The sequence below is a fragment of the Astyanax mexicanus genome, chromosome 2 (assembly GCF_023375975.1).
Source record: "Astyanax mexicanus isolate ESR-SI-001 chromosome 2, AstMex3_surface, whole genome shotgun sequence".
Lineage (NCBI taxonomy): Eukaryota > Metazoa > Chordata > Actinopteri > Characiformes > Acestrorhamphidae > Astyanax > Astyanax mexicanus.
The window spans coordinates 6,711,699-6,730,882 of NC_064409.1; the positions used below are offsets into that span (position 1 = coordinate 6,711,699).

A 19,184-nucleotide genomic window follows, 5' to 3' on the forward strand; every position below is an offset into this window, starting at 1 on the left:
TTCTCACCGGCATTAAACACACCACCTAAAAATGTAATACCTACAGCAAACTTACAGTAAATTTGAGACAATATAAGACATTTTAAAGACCAGCAGAAACTCTGCAAATTTAGAAAGTCAAAATTCTTAAACCAACAAGAGTTTATGAACACAACAAGGCAGGTTAGGCCCACCTGAGGTGTCCACGGGTCTGTCTCCTGAGGCTGCGCGTGTGTGTGTGCACCCCCTGTGGGCTGCGCTGGACAGGCGATGTGTCGTCAGGCTCCAGTGGAGGCAGGCTGTGCAAGGAGGGGGCTGGCGAGGGCGCGGGCAGACTCTCGTCCAGAGCGTTGTCACTGGCCGAACGCATCAGGGAACGGCGTGGCGACACACACACCCCGCGGCGCCGTGATGAGTATGAGGGGCTCTCCCTGAAAGGCACTGCGACAGAGAGACAGTCTCACACACATACACACCATCGACCCAGGGTCACGTACGTTTACACAGAGTCAGATGTCTGTGTATTCTCTGAGATCCCGGCGCACAACACCGAGCAATTGTAGAAGGGGGCAAACATGCAGGTCACAAGGAGTTTACACCACACAGATGTACACACAACGCACACACCCACACCCACATCAACTGCACACTCACAAACAGGAGTGGACATAGATGTGAAATACTTGGGGCATTATTCTGCATGCCTCAAATGATAAGAAGCAAATCAGATATGTATGGTTTATTAGTATCAGTATGCTAACCTGTTCAATAAAACAAAATTGTCTGATACCAACTTAAGGCATGGAGAATAATACCCACTCAGCAGTCAAAGTTTACACAAAAGGGTAACAAAAAAATGCGAAAAGGGACGGAACAGGTGTTACAGAAAAAATGCATGGACAACCCAGAGATTGAGCAGTAAAAACTTCACGATACAGAGAATACACAGAAACACAGGTATAGTATTTAACACACACATACACACACCCACACAACCACACCAACAGACCATATAGAGATTACAAACAGATGACTCACAGATTACATCAAGATCACACAGAGGGGCACTGAGATTTACAAGGAGAGCACACACAGATTATAAAGACGTTACAAAAAAAAATCTGTAAATTTAATTTATTTAATTCATTTTATTCTGGCTGGGTTGGAGCAATGAGAAACCTTTAGTCTTTAATATATCAAATTTAAAGGTGTTTCATAAAGAAAAACTATTTATTTATTTATTTTGGTGAAGTTTAATACCATATTTTACAGACTATAGCAGTGCTACCCAGCACCGATTAGCAACATAGCCAGCTGTAGTTAGCAGTGCTCGCCAGTTGCGATTAGCAGCACTAGCCAGACCTGGTTAGCAGCAATTCCCAACGCTGGTTAGCAGCGCTAGCCAGACCCGGTTAGCAACATAGCCAGCTGTAGTTAGCAGTGCTAGGCTAGTCAGCCATGGTTAGCAGCGCTAGCCAGACCCAGTTAGCAGCAATTCCCAGCACCAGGTAGCACCGCTAGCCAGCTGCAGTTAGCAGTCCTAGCCATTTTCAAACGAGTGCAGGATGTTAATCTACACAGATATCTCTCCTGAAAACTGTTTATTTGGGTGAGTAAATCGCTTCTGTTTATTTACAGTAAGATTTTCACTATAGCTGGGTGCAACAATATTATCATTAGCAGCTAACTGCTATCACAAGCCGTGGTAAGTTTCTAATTCCCTGACAGCGCTACACTGACAAACCCGAAGTGTTTTAACAGCAAAGAGATAGCCCTTAGCACAGTTAATGCTAAAGCTGCTCCAGCATTGCTAGCCGGGGTTAGCAGCAGGCTACAACCCAATCTACTCACCACTGAATGGCTAAAGAGCTAGCGCTTAGCGCGGTTAGCGACTAATGCTAATGCTGCTCCAGCAGTGCTAGCCGAGGTTATATAACATTGTACTACAGCAGAGTGGCTTTACTGCTCCTTACAAAGGATTTTAAGATGCACTGGCAATTTTTGGGATAATTAAAAGATTTTAAGTGCACCTTATAGTGTAAAATAACAGTAAGATTATCAGTAAATTAATTCTTTGGCACGTTTAACATAAATGTGATTTAGTTAATAAGATGTAAACTTGTTAGGAAATTTTGTAAAAGCAGTATTCTCTTTTACTGACAAAATTATACTGTATAGGGATTATTATTCTTAGAAACATTCAATCCTGAGTACGAATTTTTACAGTATCTCTAATAGTAAAGCTGATAATGATTTGTGGAGTTTCACTCTCTCAGGGAATAATGCAGCAATCCAAGCAGTCAATTACATGTTTGAGTGTTTTTTATGTGCTCATCGATTCCATTATTGTTAAAAGGTTCCCTGTTCAGGTCCACTTAATGGAACAAACTCAGCCAAAAAGCAGCATTTCGATTGCTTTCACCTGTGCATGTGAGTCAGGTTTACCAAAGATGCTGAAAGGACCACTTGTAAGAGCCATATATGGGAGTTCATTAGTAAATATATCCTGACCTCACAATGTAAGGTCTAAAGATAAGAAGGCCAAATTAGTTCTTACTTACCTACATCTGAGGTTTTATGGATCTTTATGATCTCCGCCAGGTCAAAATTCCCTGCGATAATGGCCACCTGAAAGTTAATGCATATCTTTAGTATTATAGCATATATAATGAAAAATCATGAAACAGCAATAAGGTTGGGCGATATGACCCCAAAATAATATCACATTTCTTTTTTTTTTCTTGATAACGATACTCTTGCCAATATGGTAAAACACTGAATATTTTTTTTTTCAAGAATACACTACTGCAAAAAAAATCTAATAAAATTGTATAAATGCATACGATACAGTATGTTACACGCAGCTCAGTGCAGCTTCTGTTGGGGAATGGCAAAAGTCATGGCATACTATACTACAGCGATTCCCAACAGGTGGATCGGGACCCAAAATGGTTGCTGACAGCTTTTAAAAAATAAATACAAAAAAAAATCATGCTCATCTGATTTTGTACTCATCTTTTATATTGGGAGGAAAAAAAAGAAAATGAAATATCTCATTTTGTGGCCTTGTTGATTTATTAATTTTATTGTAGTAACTCCTCAGCTTCTTAAATAAATGCTTGCAAATTCACTTTGCATGCATATGTATGTATAATGTGCTTCTGAAGGCTATTTTTTTAAATAAATGTGTTTTGTTTGTATTCTATAAAAGTGAGTTGTGACTTAATGACCATGAGACAATGTGGGTCCCATGCTGAGAGCAGTTGAGAACCCCTGCTATACAAATTCCTGTTCCATGACTTTTGGCATGTCAGTGTAATAAAAAAATATTAAGTAATGCACATTGCACTCTGGCAAGAAAACGTACCATATAATACTTAATGTCACTATTCTCACATGCCTGTACTAATTTAGGTTTTAACCCTAATAGTGTTACCAAACATAAAAGCATTATTTAAAAATTCTACCTGGAACGCTGTCTGGTTGTTGTAGTTCTTGATTTCTTTATTTGCCCCTCGAAACAGCAGCACTCTGGCACAGCTGTCCTGCAGGGAGGAGATGGGGGTTGAAGGTGGGGAATAGGAGGAGGGAGAAAAGGGCCGGGTTCAGGCCACAGAGAGAGGAAAGGGTATACTGGTGTAGGGTTGAAGACATGTATATACATCTTGTTAAATGCAGCATAATTACGGAAAGGGTGTTCAAGTGTACAGAGCATTTACAGGTACAGTATAAGCATGACTGATTTGGACATACAGATGATTAAGTAAAGAGGTCACTTATTCTCATTGAGAATCTTTGGGATGTGCTGAATGGAGAAGAGCTGCTTTGTGCAGCGGTCAGACTCTACCATTATCAATGCTGCTGCTATTGGTGAAAAATTAATCCAGCAACACTGGATTGAAATAAATCTTGAGACATTGCAGAAGCTTATAGAAACAATGCCGCAGTGACTGTGTGTCGCAATCAATGCTAAAGGCGGTCCAACCAAATATTAGAGTGTGTGACTTTTTTTTGGTGGCGACTTTTGGTGGTTTTCCATGGGTCTCACATTACGCACAGAAACATAGATTTAGCAGCAGTAACATTAAATCATAGCTGAAACTGTAAGGGGCCTAAATTAGCCCTATGCCCCAATTCTTCCATCTCCCTCCTTCATCTTTTAGCTGGCACAATTCTATTTTTCCAAGAAGCACTGTCCTTGCATTTGTCAAAACCAGATTTGCCCGTCAGACAGCCAGATGGTTTAGTGTGATTCTGTGATTCATCCCTTTGGAGAACACATCGCCACATCTCCAATGAAGGTGTGTTTTACACCACTCCAGTTATGCTTAATATTGTGCTTGAATTCCATGGCTATGGGAACTCAATCCATGAGGGTTTCACATCAGAAATTTCAAATACAGTTTTGGATTTGGGATTAGTATTTAAAATAAGTATTGCAAGCAAGGATAAACAGACAAATAGACAGACAATGTTGCTTTCCATTCATTTTATGCATTACTCAGTGGTCATGTTCTGCGTGGTAGCCCTTGATTTTGATTTGTTTAGCATTTATTTGCTATTCCATATGAGTGCCAGGGTAAAAGTCATTAAAAATTCCAGTATGACCCATTCTAGTGCAAGATATGGTTATACAGCTCTGGGAAAAAATAAGAGACCACTTAAAATCTATGAATTTCTTTGATTTTGCCAAACTGAAAACCTGAACTGCTTGAATTTTTGCACCAGAAGTGGTATAAAGTTATCCAAAAGCAGTGTGTAAGACTAGTGGAGGAGAACATGATGCCAAGATGCATGAAAACTGTGATTAAAAACCAGGGTTATTCCACCAAATATTGATTTCTGAACTCTTAAAACTTGAATATGAACTTGTTTTCTTGCATTATTTGAGGTCTGAAAGCTCTGCATCTTTTTTTGTTATTTTCTGCAAATAAATGATCTAAATGACAATATTTTTATTTGGAATTTGGGAGAAATGTTGTCTGTAGTTTATAGAATAAAACAACAATGTTCATTTAACTCAAACATGTACCTATAAATAGCAAAATCTGAGAAACTGTTTTATTTTAGAAACTGAAGTGGTCTCTATTTTTTTTCCAGAGCTGTAAGTTTGATTTGTCTGTAATAAAACCTGTTGAATGAAGGATGATTGTGGCTGAAAGAGCAGAACCCAATAATTGGAATTGTTGTCTACATACTTTTACATATTGTTGTGTGTGTATGTGTGTGAGAGAGAGAGACAGAGAGAGAGAGAGATAGAGAAAGAGAGGGAGAGAGTATGTGTGTACCTGGTTGTAGAGAGCACACAGGTGCAGTGCTGTGTTTCCTGAGGCATTCTGCGCACTCATCTCTGCTCCGTAGAACAACAGGTGCTCAAGGTGCTGCACGTTCCCATGGCGACAAGCCTGAGAAGCAAAGTCCCGAACACACCCCCAGGCATCAGCCCTCCGCTTCGGATAAAATGAGGAGAATGCATAAGTTTATAAATGCGCTACCTGGTGGATCTCCTGCCAGCCGTTCTCATCACTGTAGCCCAGCTGAGCGTGGTCATACAGCAGGAGCTCACAGCAGTATGGATCCCCCCCCACCATGGCACTGTGGTACAGAGGAGTCAGCCCACGACTGTCCTTATAGTCTGGAGATGCACCCAGATCCAGCAGTGTCTGCAGAGGAGGAGGAGAAGGAGAGAAATAGGTTGACAGACATAGATGTAGTCTCAGAAACCAAAATAAACTTGTCAGATTTAATAGTGAACTTCAATTTACAGGCCATTTCTCAGAATTGGGTGCCACTTGCTTGTTGTTACTCTTACAATTAAACTTTATTAATACATTTTAACCTTTTTTCAATTCTGAATCTAGTAACACATATATTTAACTATTCAAAACGTGTACTGATCAAATTTACGCAGCTTTACTTTTTAGTTTTTACAAGGATTCTAATCCAAAGAATGTTACATTTCTCTCAGTCCTGTCACCAAAACTCATGTGACATTTTAAAAGTCCACTACTTCCTTTAATTTTCTCTCAAGAAAATATATTTTTTAAAGAAACGGTTGACTGCATGTAAAATATATATATAAAATCACTATATATATGCATGCACATTGTATTGTAAAAAGGTGGTTTACACTAACTAATATTCACATTATTAAATCAATCAATCAACTAGGGGACAATAGTCATTTCTGTTACTGGAACCCACTCCTGTTACTGGAACTCACTCCTGTCACTAGCATTCAGTCCTGTCACTGGAACTCACTCCTGTTACTGGCACTCACTCCTGTTATTGGAACTCACTTCTGTCACTGGCACCCACTCCTGTTAATAGCATTCAGTCCTGTCACTGGAACTCACTCCCGTTACTAGCACTCACTCCTGTCACTGGCACCCACTCCTGTTACTAGCATTCAGTCCTGTTACTGGAACTCAGTCCTGTTACTGGTACTCATTCCTGTTACTTGTTACCTATTATTATGTATTGAGTAACAGGACTAAAAGTAACATGATTGAGTTTTTAGCATGGAATTAGCAAAAACAAAAATAGCTAAATGGCGGCTATACTAATAGCATGAGGACACTGAGCACATTCTAGTGATTTTCCCAAAACTTGTACTTTAAAAATAAACAAATAAGATATAAGAATTAATGTAGGTGACAGGACAGAGTGTTAAGATTGACCTCCTTAATCATAGTTACGATAAGATCAAATATACAGAAAGACTAATGAAGGGAACTTCATTTTGGTCTTCCCATTAAAATGTTTGTCCATTCATAAATAACACTCATAACTGGCACATTAAATTAGCGAAAGATTTTAATAAGAACAATGTATGTTTTCATAGCTCTTCTGGTAAAATACAGAAAGAATCTTGTTTTCCAAATTAAATTCAGCACATTATTTTTTTTTTCATGGAAATTTGGCCCACTCAACCATTTACATGCACATAGTTTAGACACACAAAGGAATTTCACCATTAACTCACAGTAAGAGCTACGTCATTGTGCGTCTGCACTGCTTTGTGCAATGCTGTAATGCCATCTCTGGTTCTGAAATCCAGGTGAGCTCCTCCACTTCTCAGAATTTTAATCAGATCAGCGCTCGAGTCCAACTGGGCTGCCAGGGTGAGAGGGGACTCTGGGACACAACACACAAAAATCACAAACTCAACACAAATAATTATATTACTGTAAATCTGCTGGCTATGCAAAAATACTCACCATGGGCCTGATTACTTCTGGATCAAAGCTAATGTGATGAGTTTTAAGAAAACGTGAATGAAAATAGATGCCCTGAGAAAGAAATGATCTCTTTGACTGTACTAGTTTTAGAAATGAGAAATGAATAACAAAATCAAAACAATACTTTTATACTTTGTCCAAACCTACAGTTACCTTTATCTTCTGTATGTTAATTAATAAAGAAGAAAAACAACAAATTGTAAAATACAATTGTAAATTAATAATAAATTATGCTGCTGTGATTGTAAACTTTTGATGCAACCAAGCAGTTGTGAGTGAATCACTGTGTGTAACTTTGCTTCTTCTTCTTACAGTTTCTAAAAATATATGAATATAATGCAGTAAGTAATGTCTTACTTACTACACTTAGGATCACTAGTGTTCAAGAACAATGCTAATAAATGCAGTCCAATGAAAAACAAGCATCTCCAAAACATCAACTTTACTTGAGAGAGAAAAAACCTTTTAAACTTTCAATGGTCAACTGTCAATGTAAAAACAGTTTATTTCAGGTAATGTTGAAGTATTTCTATTGGTGTGTTCATCAATGTTGGCACAGTGTAATGGACTTAAAACTAAAAACCGACAAAAATGGACATACTTGTTTTTTATTGGACAGCGATGATATGCACTGATGTGTATATGAGCATTCAGGTGAAAATCACAGATGTGAAAAGTGCCCTAGGCCACAGCCTGAACCAAAGCCTAAAAACTACCTGATTCTAATTTTCATCTTATTTAAATTCTCATTCAACGGAATGCTGTGCAAATATAGGTCAGGATTAAAGTTTTAAATAAGAAGCTGACTAATTAAATAAGCAGTAATTAATGTTGGGTGAAAAATGCATCTGGTTTGTGTTTATTTTCTTGTACTGGTTCTGGTCCTTGTTTGTTGTAAATGCAGTCTATAAGAATATTTAAGAGTTTTTGGGTGTAGAGGTATGTTCATGTCCAATATCAGATATCAATATCAGTCCAGAATTCCCACATTGGTACATCCCATTTTTTTCTCCACAATTTACAAGACCAATTACCAAACCCACTTATTAGGACTCCCCCATTACTACTGATGCCCCCAACACATCAGGAGGGTGAAGACCAGCACTTGCCTCCTCCGATACATGTGAAGTCAGACTCCGCCTCTTTTTGAACTGGTGCTGATGCAGCACCATCGAGTAGCATGACAGCACATTCGGAGGAAAGTGCAGCGACTCGGTTCTGATACATCAGCTCACAGATGCCTTGTACTGATCGACATCACCCTAGGAGTGATGTAGGGAGAGAGCGTCATCTACTGTATCCACCCAGAGAGAGCAAGGCTATTTGAGCTCTCTCAGGGTTCTGGTAGCTGATTGCAAGTTACATCAGCTCCCATTCTTAATGGGAATTGTCTGCCTTGGCAACAATGCACACATTGTTCTGAATCAAACAGCAATGTTTAATGAATGACAGCTTTGTTGTTGAAGTGTCTTAAAACAGACATTCAATGCAGAAAACAACGTTCAGTACACTATTTTAGGTTTCTTTGGAATGACTGGACAGCGTAAGTCTGCAGCCTTACCATCTCATTATTGAACTGCTCTCTCTGTATAGCATTAATTTTATTACACTGTAATTAACTTCAGTGAATCATTCGTCTCTTCCACGAGGCTTTCTGTTTCACAACATGCAGCCTAACATTAACTTTACTGGGCTGACATTAGCTACAGGCTAGTTTGTTGCAAACATTCACTGCTCCTACTTTCAGTAGATGCAGAAAATATGTTGCACCTCGGGAACTTTGATTTTGCCTGTACTGTACTGTGCTCATGCTGAGGTGAAACTCTGCATACACTTTGTATAACGAGCTTTGCACTCTGCACTTTGTTTTTTTTTTTGGTGCATATTACTTTTTTTGCAATTAATTTACATATTAACATTGCACACTTTTAAAAATTAAACCTAAAAATTCAAACAAAAAACACTTTTTAATTTGCAGCAATATGCAAAATGTACTAGCAGACTCAGAGTGAACATTAACATGCTTTGAGAATGGTATTTTAAATAGAGCAAATAAAGAAATGTCACTTTTATGTGCCACATGGTACAAAGAATCTTTTCTCACCTCCACTATCTGTATCATGGAAGTTGGGATCTAGCCCTTTCTCCAGGAACCTGCAGACCTTCTCCACATTTCTTTGCTGAACATACTCCATAAACTTTTTTAGATTGGCCTGAAAGAAATGAATACTATATTAACAACAAAAGACAATAGGTTTTATTCATGTTTTGATAAAATACAGAAGTATAAATCCTCTGAATTTAGAGTTTCTATGTAAAGTAAGTTACCTTAGTATGCAGTTTGGCTAATTGCTTGTCATCCACATGGCTCTGAGTGTAAACACGTCTCTTATAGCGGAACTGCAGACAGACAGACACACACACAAACACACTCACACAGTTAGGTGCCAGGGAGCATGTTAAAGCTTACTATATCAATGTTTACAGTCATATAAAAAAAATTGGGCACCCCTATTAATCTTAATCATTTTTAGTTGTAAATATTTGGGTGTTTGCAACAGCCATTTCAGTTTGATATATCTAATAACTGATGGACACAGTAATATTTCAGGATTGAAATGAGGTTTATTGTACTAACAGAAAATGTGCAATATGCATTAAACCAAAATTTGACCGGTGCAAAAGTATGGGCACCCTTATCATTTTATTGATTTGAATACTCCTAACTACTTTTTACTGACTTACTGAAGCACAAAATTGGTTTGGTAACCTCATTGAGCTTTGAACTTCATAGCCAGGTGTATCCAATCATGAGAAAAGGTATTTAAGGTGGCCAACTGCAAGTTGTTCTCCTATTTGAATCTCCTCTGAAGAGTGGCATCATGGGCTCATCAAAACAACTCTCAAATGATCTAAAAACAAAGATTGTTCAACATAGTTGTTCAGGGGAAGGATACAAAAAGTTGCCTCAGAGATTTAACCTGTCAGTTTACACTGTGAGGAACATAGTAAGGAAATGGAAGACCACAGGGAAGACCATTTTATTTGTCAAATATCACTGTGTTTGTCTGCTATATGATATATTTAACTAAAAATGCTGATCCAAACAATCTATTATTAATAAAGGAAAATCATGATAATTATCAAGGGTGCTGCTTTATTTTGAAAATAAATAATGGAAGCGAGATGGACGCCGCTTGTTAAAGCACCTAAACATGAGAGAGAGAGACAGCTTAGGGATAGTGGAATATAAGAAAATCACTAATCCTGGTGTATCATCAGACCCAACAACACTTAATGGTGCTACTTCTGACAAGCGCATGTCAACAAACCAATGAGTGAAGTGTCTGAATAGTTATGTAAATGTGATATTGCAATTAATTTCAAGAAATCTAAGAAATGTATGAAATACAGTATTAAGAAATAAGAGGGTGAATGATTTTTAAACAAATGTTAGGTTCTATGACAATTACTTCACAGAAGATTAGCTGTTTGTTGGTAGAAAACCTTATTTTATAATCTCAGTTCAGAAAAAAATGTTATGGAAATTTATATGAACAGTACAGAGACTGGAAATTAAAAAATGCAGCGTTTTCCTTTTACTTTGACTTTTATTTAATTTCTGACAGTATTAACACATAGTATTTGTGTTAACAAATGTCTAAAATAATTGCTCAAATATTAGTCCTAAATCTGTTTTTTTTTAAAAGAAAGACCAACTTATGATCTCTGATCCCTCAGACAGAACTGCATTGGAAACCACCATTCAACGACAGTTGATTAAACCACATGACCAAAAGCTTTCTTTAAAAAACTGTCCAGCACTACAATACAGTGGTACATTGACACCTAAACTTTACAGTACAAAAAAGGTAACATAATCAAAAAGCCAAATTTAGATGCATGTGAGCTTGACAATCTTACAGTGTTAAATGCTTTGCCATCCCAATTGTGTTGCAGGCCTGAAATTAAACTGGCCAGACAAAACAGAAAATGAAATATATATCTTTAGTGTTTATTAGTTTACAGTACCCCAGTCAAAAGTAAATCTTCTCATTCAGTGTGTTTTTTTTTTTTCTTTTTATGATTTTTTACATTGTAAATTTAATATTGAAGACTATATTAAAGCTCTACAGGAGCACATGCTGAATTATTCTAAAAAGTTTTAAACAAACCAGAATATGTTTTAGTAGCACATTTATCTTTGAGGACAGATCTGCACACTCTTGGTTTAATTTTAATCTCAGTGTCTTCATGAGGGAGAGTCACCCGGAATAGTTTTCTCAGCGTCTTAAAGGAAGGAGTTCCTGGAGGTGCTGAACAATAGTTGTTGCTTTTTCATTCACGCTGTAAAGCTCAGATCAGGTTTAGATCAGTGGATTAAAGTGGAGGACAAACCTTTTTTTACTGTTTACTATGTAACTCCATATGTGTCCCTTATGTTTTTGATGTCTTTAATATCAATCTACAATGTAGAAAATACATTAAATTAAAAAAAATAATAAAGAAAAACACTGAATGAAAAGATGTGACCAATCTTTTGACTGGTACTGTATGTGCGTGTGTGTGTGTGTACCTCTAAGTAAGGTACAGGTGTGACAGTAGGGAGGGGGTACTCCCTGAGCAGTCTTTCTTCATCCAGGAACTTGCCAGCTCTGCCATTGAAAGCTGGGAGGTAGAGGCCATAGTTTAGTACGTCTGTCAGACTCTGAGTCAGAGTGACGAGGACACGCTGCTTGCAAACCCACACTGGAGCCTCCAAGTCTAAACGTAGACATTTCTGTAAAAACAAAAACACACACAAACACACATAAACACAGATACAGAACAATTCATTTTTTTGCTGGGTTCTGAAAGTTTGGATTGGTTTGGATTATTATAAACTACTGCACTGATATTATTTGTAGTTTCCTCAATGATCCTTAAAGATTGTTTAGTCTCTCAGCCTCAAATATACTTTTTTTTAGTAAAGAATGCAAATGTTAATCTAGGCTAATATCCTGAAATACACCTGCACTGGGTACTTTTGTGCTTTCCCCAATCTAAAACAATTAATTCAAAAATAGGGGTCATATTTAGCCTCATATTTCTCAGATATGTTAGAGCAGGGAAAACATGACATATATGCAACTTTGCAATTACAGATTCAATTGTTTCTTTCTATACAATAACAATGTCATACAAATATATGTGCACAGCTTTCTTCAGATTTTTGTTACTATACATATTCAAGTGGATACAAGATAAAATGAATTCCGATTAAAGGAAACGTCCCTTTTAAGATGTCACATGAAACAGAAAAACAGAAAAGCAGCATCATGGCACACCTGAATTCCAAATGAAAACATTATTGCAATTACACATATTGTTATACATGTTTACATACAAAACTCCAAAAATGGGCCGGACAAAATTATTTGAGGTAAATAACTTATAATAAGTTTCAATCATGTGATGCTCATTTAAAATCAACTGTGGCAAGTAACAGATGTGGACAATATAACAAACAAACACATAAAAGTTGACTCAATATTGGCATTGTTTGTCATTGTGCCACATTAAGCATGAGGGACAGAAAGAGAAGAAAACCTGAGGATCAAATTTGTGGAAAATATCAACAACTCAAGGTTACAATCCAACTCCAGAAATATATTAAAATTCCTTTGTCTAACTCAATCAAGAAGCTTGGGGTGGACAGAAGAGAAAAACTGATGAAAGGTTGTAACACAGGATATTCTGGATGGCAGAGAAGCATCCACAATCAAGTTCCAAAGAAATAAGCTGTCCTGCAGGCTCAGGGTGCATCAGTGTCAGTGTGGACTATTTGTAGAAATTCTACCGTAAGAGACCCAGGAGTACCCCACTGCTGACACAGAGATTAAAAAATCTAGACTGCAGTACACGAGTAAGACAAAGTCCTTCAAGGAAAATAACTTGTGGACAAATATGACCAAAATAAAGCTTTTTCTGTGAAGCACAACATTCTACAGTTTACCAAAAACTAAAGAAGGCCTACCAAGAAAAGAACACAGTATCTACAGTCAAATACGGTGAAGGTTCCAAGATGTTTTGGGGTTGCTTTTCTGCCTGGATGGATGGAAACAAAGAGCTGGAGAGTTCAGAAGTGGTCAGTTCAGATCTAAATCTCATTAAAGACTTGTAGGGAGATCTTAAAATTGCTGTTGGGAAGGCCCAACAAATATGAGAACCTGGAACAGCTTGCAAAAGAATAGAGGTCAAAAATTCCAGTTTAAAGATGTAAGAAGCTTTTATCCATAGTGTATATTTGTAGATTTCTGTGAAACAAACACTTTTCCAGCTGTTAAACATTAGGTGTTGATCAATCATGATTTTGTGGCACAGGATTTGAAATCCTGTTCATGCAGCTTGCCTCAGCAGCCGGAGCCCTGAGAGACCACAATTGGCCTTGCTCTCTATGGGTGAGAAGATGGAGCTCTTTCACCTCATCACTCCTAGGGTGATGTTGATCAGCACAAGGCATCTGTGAACTGATGTATCATAAATGAGTCGCTGGGCTTTCCTCCGAGCGTTAGCGCTGCTACACAGCGATGCTACATCAGCAGCAGTTCAAAAAAGAGGCGGAGTATGACTTCACATGTATCAGAGGAGGAATGTGCTAGTCTAAAGAGGGAGGGGATTGGGTAATTGGCCTTGCAAATTGGGGAGAAAATTGAACAAAAATCTACACACTTTTGTAAAAAACCATAAATTACAAGAGGATGGCTTCTGCAAAAGTACAGTTATCCTAAATCCAACTTAAAGTTTTTAATGAACCACCTTACCCTAACCCAAACATAACTGAAAATCTGTGGATAGACCTCACAAGAAAAGTCAGTAAAAGAATCATCCAATAATCTCACAGAATTAGAAGACATTTTACAAGAATTGTGGAAAATATCTCTAAACAGGAATTAAAAACTTTACAGTGGCTGCAAAAAGTGTTTGTATGCTTTGATACTTAAAAAGTTAAGAAAATTTGTCAGCTTTAACTTTTTGCCTTTTGGAAATCAGGTATTCTTTAGTTGCTTAGCTATTCCTTTTGCATGCCACCAGTACAGCGACATGCCAAAAGTCTTGGGATGGTACGTTTGTCATAATGTTACCTTAGAAGATGGCTTATTCAAAGCAGGAGGCCCTACATGCGTAACCTGTAGTACCGTGACTTTTGGCATGTCAGTATATTTTCAGTTTTTTTATGCTGCAAAAGTAATCTGAATATTCAGGGTACTGCAAATGCACTCCAGGGAATAATATGCATACTGCAGCCACACACACACACATACACACACACACAGTCAGCAGCTGAGTAGTGTCTTTACCCATCATGAGAGCACTTTCACTGTATTTGCCTCTGTCATTTCAACAAAGTATTGTAAGAATGGGAAAGATTTATGCTGTGTGTGCATGAAAAAGAGATAAAAAGGGCAGGATAGAGAAAGAAGGGGGGGCAGAGCGAGAGCGTGAGAAGTAAAAGAGAGAAAGAGAGAGAAAGAAGGTGCAGAGAGACATAGAGAGAGAGAGAGAGAGATAGAGAGAGAGCAAGCATCATGCAGTATGCTGATGCCATCTCTTCTCCTGAACTCCAGCCAATCTCCTCCACTCCTCCAAACTTTAATCAGAGAGAGAACACTCGGAGCACTCACTGTTTGCTGAAGGTCGGGGATTCCGATGCGGATAATGGCAGCGTTTCCGTGGAGATCATCCATGGTTTCGGTAGAGGAGGACTTGGTCCCGGGAGAGGTCCGAATGCTGTCGTCTCCGTGGTTACCGTTGGTAGGGGCGTGTTGTTGCCGCGGCCTATCGGGAGCCTCATGTTTGCCGTCGGCAGGTGGACTCATAGGCATGCTCTGGGAATGCGTGTGTGTGTGTGGGGGGGGTGGGTGTGTGCGCTGCTCAACACGCCGGCCTCACAACCCTACAAACACAGCATACACACACACAGCCGCTCAGGGGTGTCTGTAAATAGGTCACACTGCGTGATCACAGTGATCATCAGCATCTTCTAATTCCTGTTTGAGTCTGCATCTGCGTGTGTGAGAAAGACAGACCTGAGGTCCACTGGTTGTGAGGAGTTGCCATGGACACTGTGAAACAGATCCATTTGGGAATAATGGAATTTCAGGGAACCCTGTATCCCATGTTACCATGGCAACGCTGCACTGTGCTTGTTCTGCTGAGCTACGGCTCCTACACTTCCTCTTTTGAGAAGCCACACACTGTGCTGGCCCTACTGCTCTAGCAGACACCGAACATCAATGCACCACACACACACACGCACAGTCACTGACACTAGGCATATACCACACTAGTGCTGGGCGAAGAAATGTGCTTTACTTGAGTTACTGATTTAATGTGATTTATAAAATGAAGCAATCAAGTTTTTTTTGTACATATAGAGATCTTTACATGTACAGCTTTGGAAAAAAATAAGATACCACTTTAGTTTCTGAATCAGTTTTTCTGATTTAGCTATTTTTAAGTATATGTATGAGTAAAATGAACATTGCTGTTTTATTCTATAAACTACAAACAACATTGCGTTCAAATTCCAAATAAAAATATTGTCATTTAGAGCATTTATTTGTAGAAAATGAGAAATGGCTGAAATAACAAAAAAGATGCAGAATAATGCAAAGAAAACAAGTTCATATTCATCAAGTTTTAAGAGTTCATTAATCAATATTTGTTGGAACTCTGGTTTTTGATTTAACTCTGGTTTTTAATTACAGTTTTCATGCATCTTGGCATGTTCTCCTCCACCAGTCTTACACACTGCTTTTGGATAACTTTATGCTGCTTTACTCCTGGTGCAGAAATTCAAGCAGTTCAGTTTTGTTTGATGGTTTGTGATCATCCAACTTCCTCTTGATTATATTCCAGAGGTTTTCAATTTGGTAAAATCAAAGAAACTCATCATTTTTAAGTGGTCACTTATTTTTTGCAGAGCTGTAGAACCTGTCATAGGGCATATCAGAAGAGAGGCCTGTGCATCTGTTTAGGAAGCTGTAAAGAACCCTCATGTGGCAGTGATTTCCATATTTTTTCCACTTTTCCTTACTTATAATGGTTTCATACTAGTTTTATTGTGCTTACATGGTTTGATGATTTAAATGTAACTTTTTTTTACAATACGCCCAGTCCTACACTATACGAATCATTAATGACCAGAAAACATTTAATTCATGCACACACACACCTGTTCCTGCCACTAGTAACTCATCCAGCCACGTCTCCCACCACCTACACGTTCTCACATGTGCAATCACACACCCGCCGGCACCATGCAAGAAAGTCCCTCGCTATTGTCCTGGAAGGCAGAGAGGAAGTCCTCTATTATATAAGAGACAGGAACAGGAGAACAGGGAAGACGGAAAAAACCAGAAGGCCAAGAGGTGAGCTGGCATCATCATCATCATTACTTCTGATAACTATCTTACCAAAAATACACCCAACAGTCAGAGAGAACTTTCCGAGCATTTCAAAACATCCACAGATGCTCATACTTATCCTGTCATAATATTAATAGGCCTATTTGTCATGATGTGGACCTCTGTGTGACAGACAGAACCACCCACAGCATTTTTCAGTCTGGAATATCACATCTCTCCGAAGACGATCATCAGATTATTGACAGCTAAAGACATCTACGACACACCAATTTCAATAATTACATGAATCATGCTCATACATTGATTACAGATAGAAATTATATGAATTCATCGGTAGAGTGTCGTGAAATTCACCTTTGACTTAAGCTTCCCATATGAAGATCACTCACTGTAAGCAGCTGAAGGATTATGACTAGGTCCACGTCCCTGAGATCTTCAAAAAACTCCCAAAAAAAAGCAAGCTTCACCCTCCAACGTCCCAATTACGTCCCTGTTATTCCGACTTTGTGTCCACAAGTAGCACAACTAAATATCCAGGCGATTCCTGTGAACTCCTGTGAGACTTCAGGAAGCTTCAAGCCCAACCCTGAAGGTGCATGGTAGAGAGCAGGAAAACTAGCAGGAAAAAGGAAACTGGAACAGGAAAGGCTATGTCCCCTGCTCTGCACATTTCAACCAACCAGCTACCTCCTTTCAAATACCTCTGCCAATAAGAGGCTTTGTTTTCAATACATCGACCAATAACCAATGCCTGCAGAATAAAAAACGGACCGCTATCCAATCTCTGCTTCAGAACATCAGCTAGATTGAGTCTGATTCTACTATGAAAAGGACTCTAACCACAATTTTGTGAATTAGCAGACATGCGGTACAAGATTATTACTTTTGTGTGGATGCTTAAGGAATATTCATCTTCATTACACAAAACTTCCTAGACTTGGAAGTATTGTTTAATAAAAAAAATAACTTTATATACATAATATGAAAAACTTACTACAGAGAACAAGAAAATGTTCATTTTTACAAAACGTATGCACATACAGTTTACATGCATTCATCATGGACATGAATATCATGGTGATATTAGGCTTTTAACGATTTTTATAAATAATATTTGTTCTGATGCAGAATGAGTGTACACTGTAAATAAAAAAGTTACAGTCTAGGGGTATAACAATAAGCAATAATCAGGGCTTGGTTTGCACCAAAGTCTAGACCTGGGTACTTGTGTAACTTGTATAGTTTTTTTCCCAAGCTGGATTACTTGCTCCTATTTGATGGCAGGGAACTGTGCTGGGTAATCAGGGTAATCATTGACAATTGCTTTGTTCTTTACGTCTGAACAAGAGTTATGAAGCCTAGAACAGCGGGTTAGTCATGATGCCTACATCAGAGCTTAGCTAAATTAAAGCCACAATGCTTTAACCTGAATCCATATCTGTGGATAGACCTTAAATGAGATGTGCATATAATGCATCCCAGAAATCTGTAAGGCTTAAGTTTACAAGTTTACAAGCTGGGATACTTGCCAAAAGATAAAAATATAAACAAAAATACAAATTGCCAAAATACAAAAGGAATAATATCTACCTACAATTTAATAATTCATTGTTGTAGAATTATGTCCTGAAATGCATATTATGTTTTTTTTTTAGGAAATATCATGAAAAACAATATTCAATATTAAAATGTATTTTACATTAGTACTATGGTTACATTATTTAAAACAATAAGGCACACTAACAAACAATTTACCTTGTAGAATAATCAGTTTGCAAAATTTTTTTGGATTACTTAATAAAAAAATAATCATTAGGTGCAGCCCTATAATATATACCACTATATCCTTAATAGACATACCTAACTAATTCAATGGTCCTCTCTGAAAGGTCCAAAATGTCTTTTTACTTCTCAAAGCGCCTCCTAAAACTCTGTTTATGATCATGACTGACTACAGCTGATAAATCCACTTTGCCCACATAGAAATTGTTTGCTTTGGAAGGCACTCACTGGATTAACCAACACACAGCACATTGGAAAATTCAAGGAGCTTAAAGCAGATCCGAGAAAGATGGATGTGGATTTACAGACATGTCTCTTGGAGCCATTTCTAAACAACTGCTGATTCCAAGATCATCAGTGTGAACAGATGATCTGAAAGAAGACCCAAACTGTGATCCTCCTGCTGAAAGGAAATTGGTTCAGATGGTAAGGGACAACCTTAAAAAACACTATGACAAAAGCATGCCATGAACTGGAAGATGCTAAAACACAAGAGTCACTGTCTATATTTTAATATCACAGTGGACTGCCACCCAAGAAAAAAGCCTTTGTGAGCTGTGTGTGCCTATTACACTGTGTCTTCCTTTCCTACATGTGTCAGTACAATACAGGACTTTAGTTGCTGTAGAATGTTAATGCTATAAGGTTATATATAAGATTGTTTTCTTATAAGTTGTATTTTCTTATTGGTGTTTAAATAACAGGGTTATGTCTCTGGGTCTTGCTGGTATAATATTTGCAATAACTTTGTCAACAGTTTTGGAGAACACAG

At 38.0% G+C, this 19,184-nt stretch overlaps 1 protein-coding gene across 14 annotated transcripts in view; it reads right to left on the reverse strand.

Moving 5' to 3' along the window:
• Nucleotides 1-19,184, reverse strand: part of shank3b (SH3 and multiple ankyrin repeat domains 3b) — a 38,167-nt gene that overhangs the window by 11,922 nt on the left and 7,061 nt on the right. For 2 of the 14 annotated variants that reach the window (XM_049473206.1, XM_049473213.1), the window contains exons 1-12: nucleotides 16,985-17,551; nucleotides 16,438-16,548; nucleotides 14,885-15,156; nucleotides 11,797-12,000; nucleotides 9,549-9,620; nucleotides 9,325-9,433; nucleotides 6,965-7,116; nucleotides 5,475-5,642; nucleotides 5,268-5,384; nucleotides 3,447-3,524; nucleotides 2,541-2,607; nucleotides 174-438 (exon numbers count right to left, since the gene is read on the reverse strand). In XM_049473206.1, coding sequence (XP_049329163.1) covers nucleotides 174-438; nucleotides 2,541-2,607; nucleotides 3,447-3,524; nucleotides 5,268-5,384; nucleotides 5,475-5,642; nucleotides 6,965-7,116; nucleotides 9,325-9,433; nucleotides 9,549-9,620; nucleotides 11,797-12,000; nucleotides 14,885-15,085 — 1,433 coding nt within the window. In that variant the 5' untranslated portion in view covers nucleotides 15,086-15,156; nucleotides 16,438-16,548; nucleotides 16,985-17,551. Of the gene's footprint in view, nucleotides 1-173; nucleotides 439-2,540; nucleotides 2,608-3,446; nucleotides 3,525-5,267; nucleotides 5,385-5,474; nucleotides 5,643-6,964; nucleotides 7,117-9,324; nucleotides 9,434-9,548; nucleotides 9,621-11,796; nucleotides 12,001-14,884; nucleotides 15,157-16,437; nucleotides 16,572-16,984; nucleotides 17,556-19,184 lie in introns of those variants that run through there. The other 12 variants (XM_049473216.1, XM_049473217.1, XM_022671839.2 and 9 more) reach the window with 10 other exon arrangements.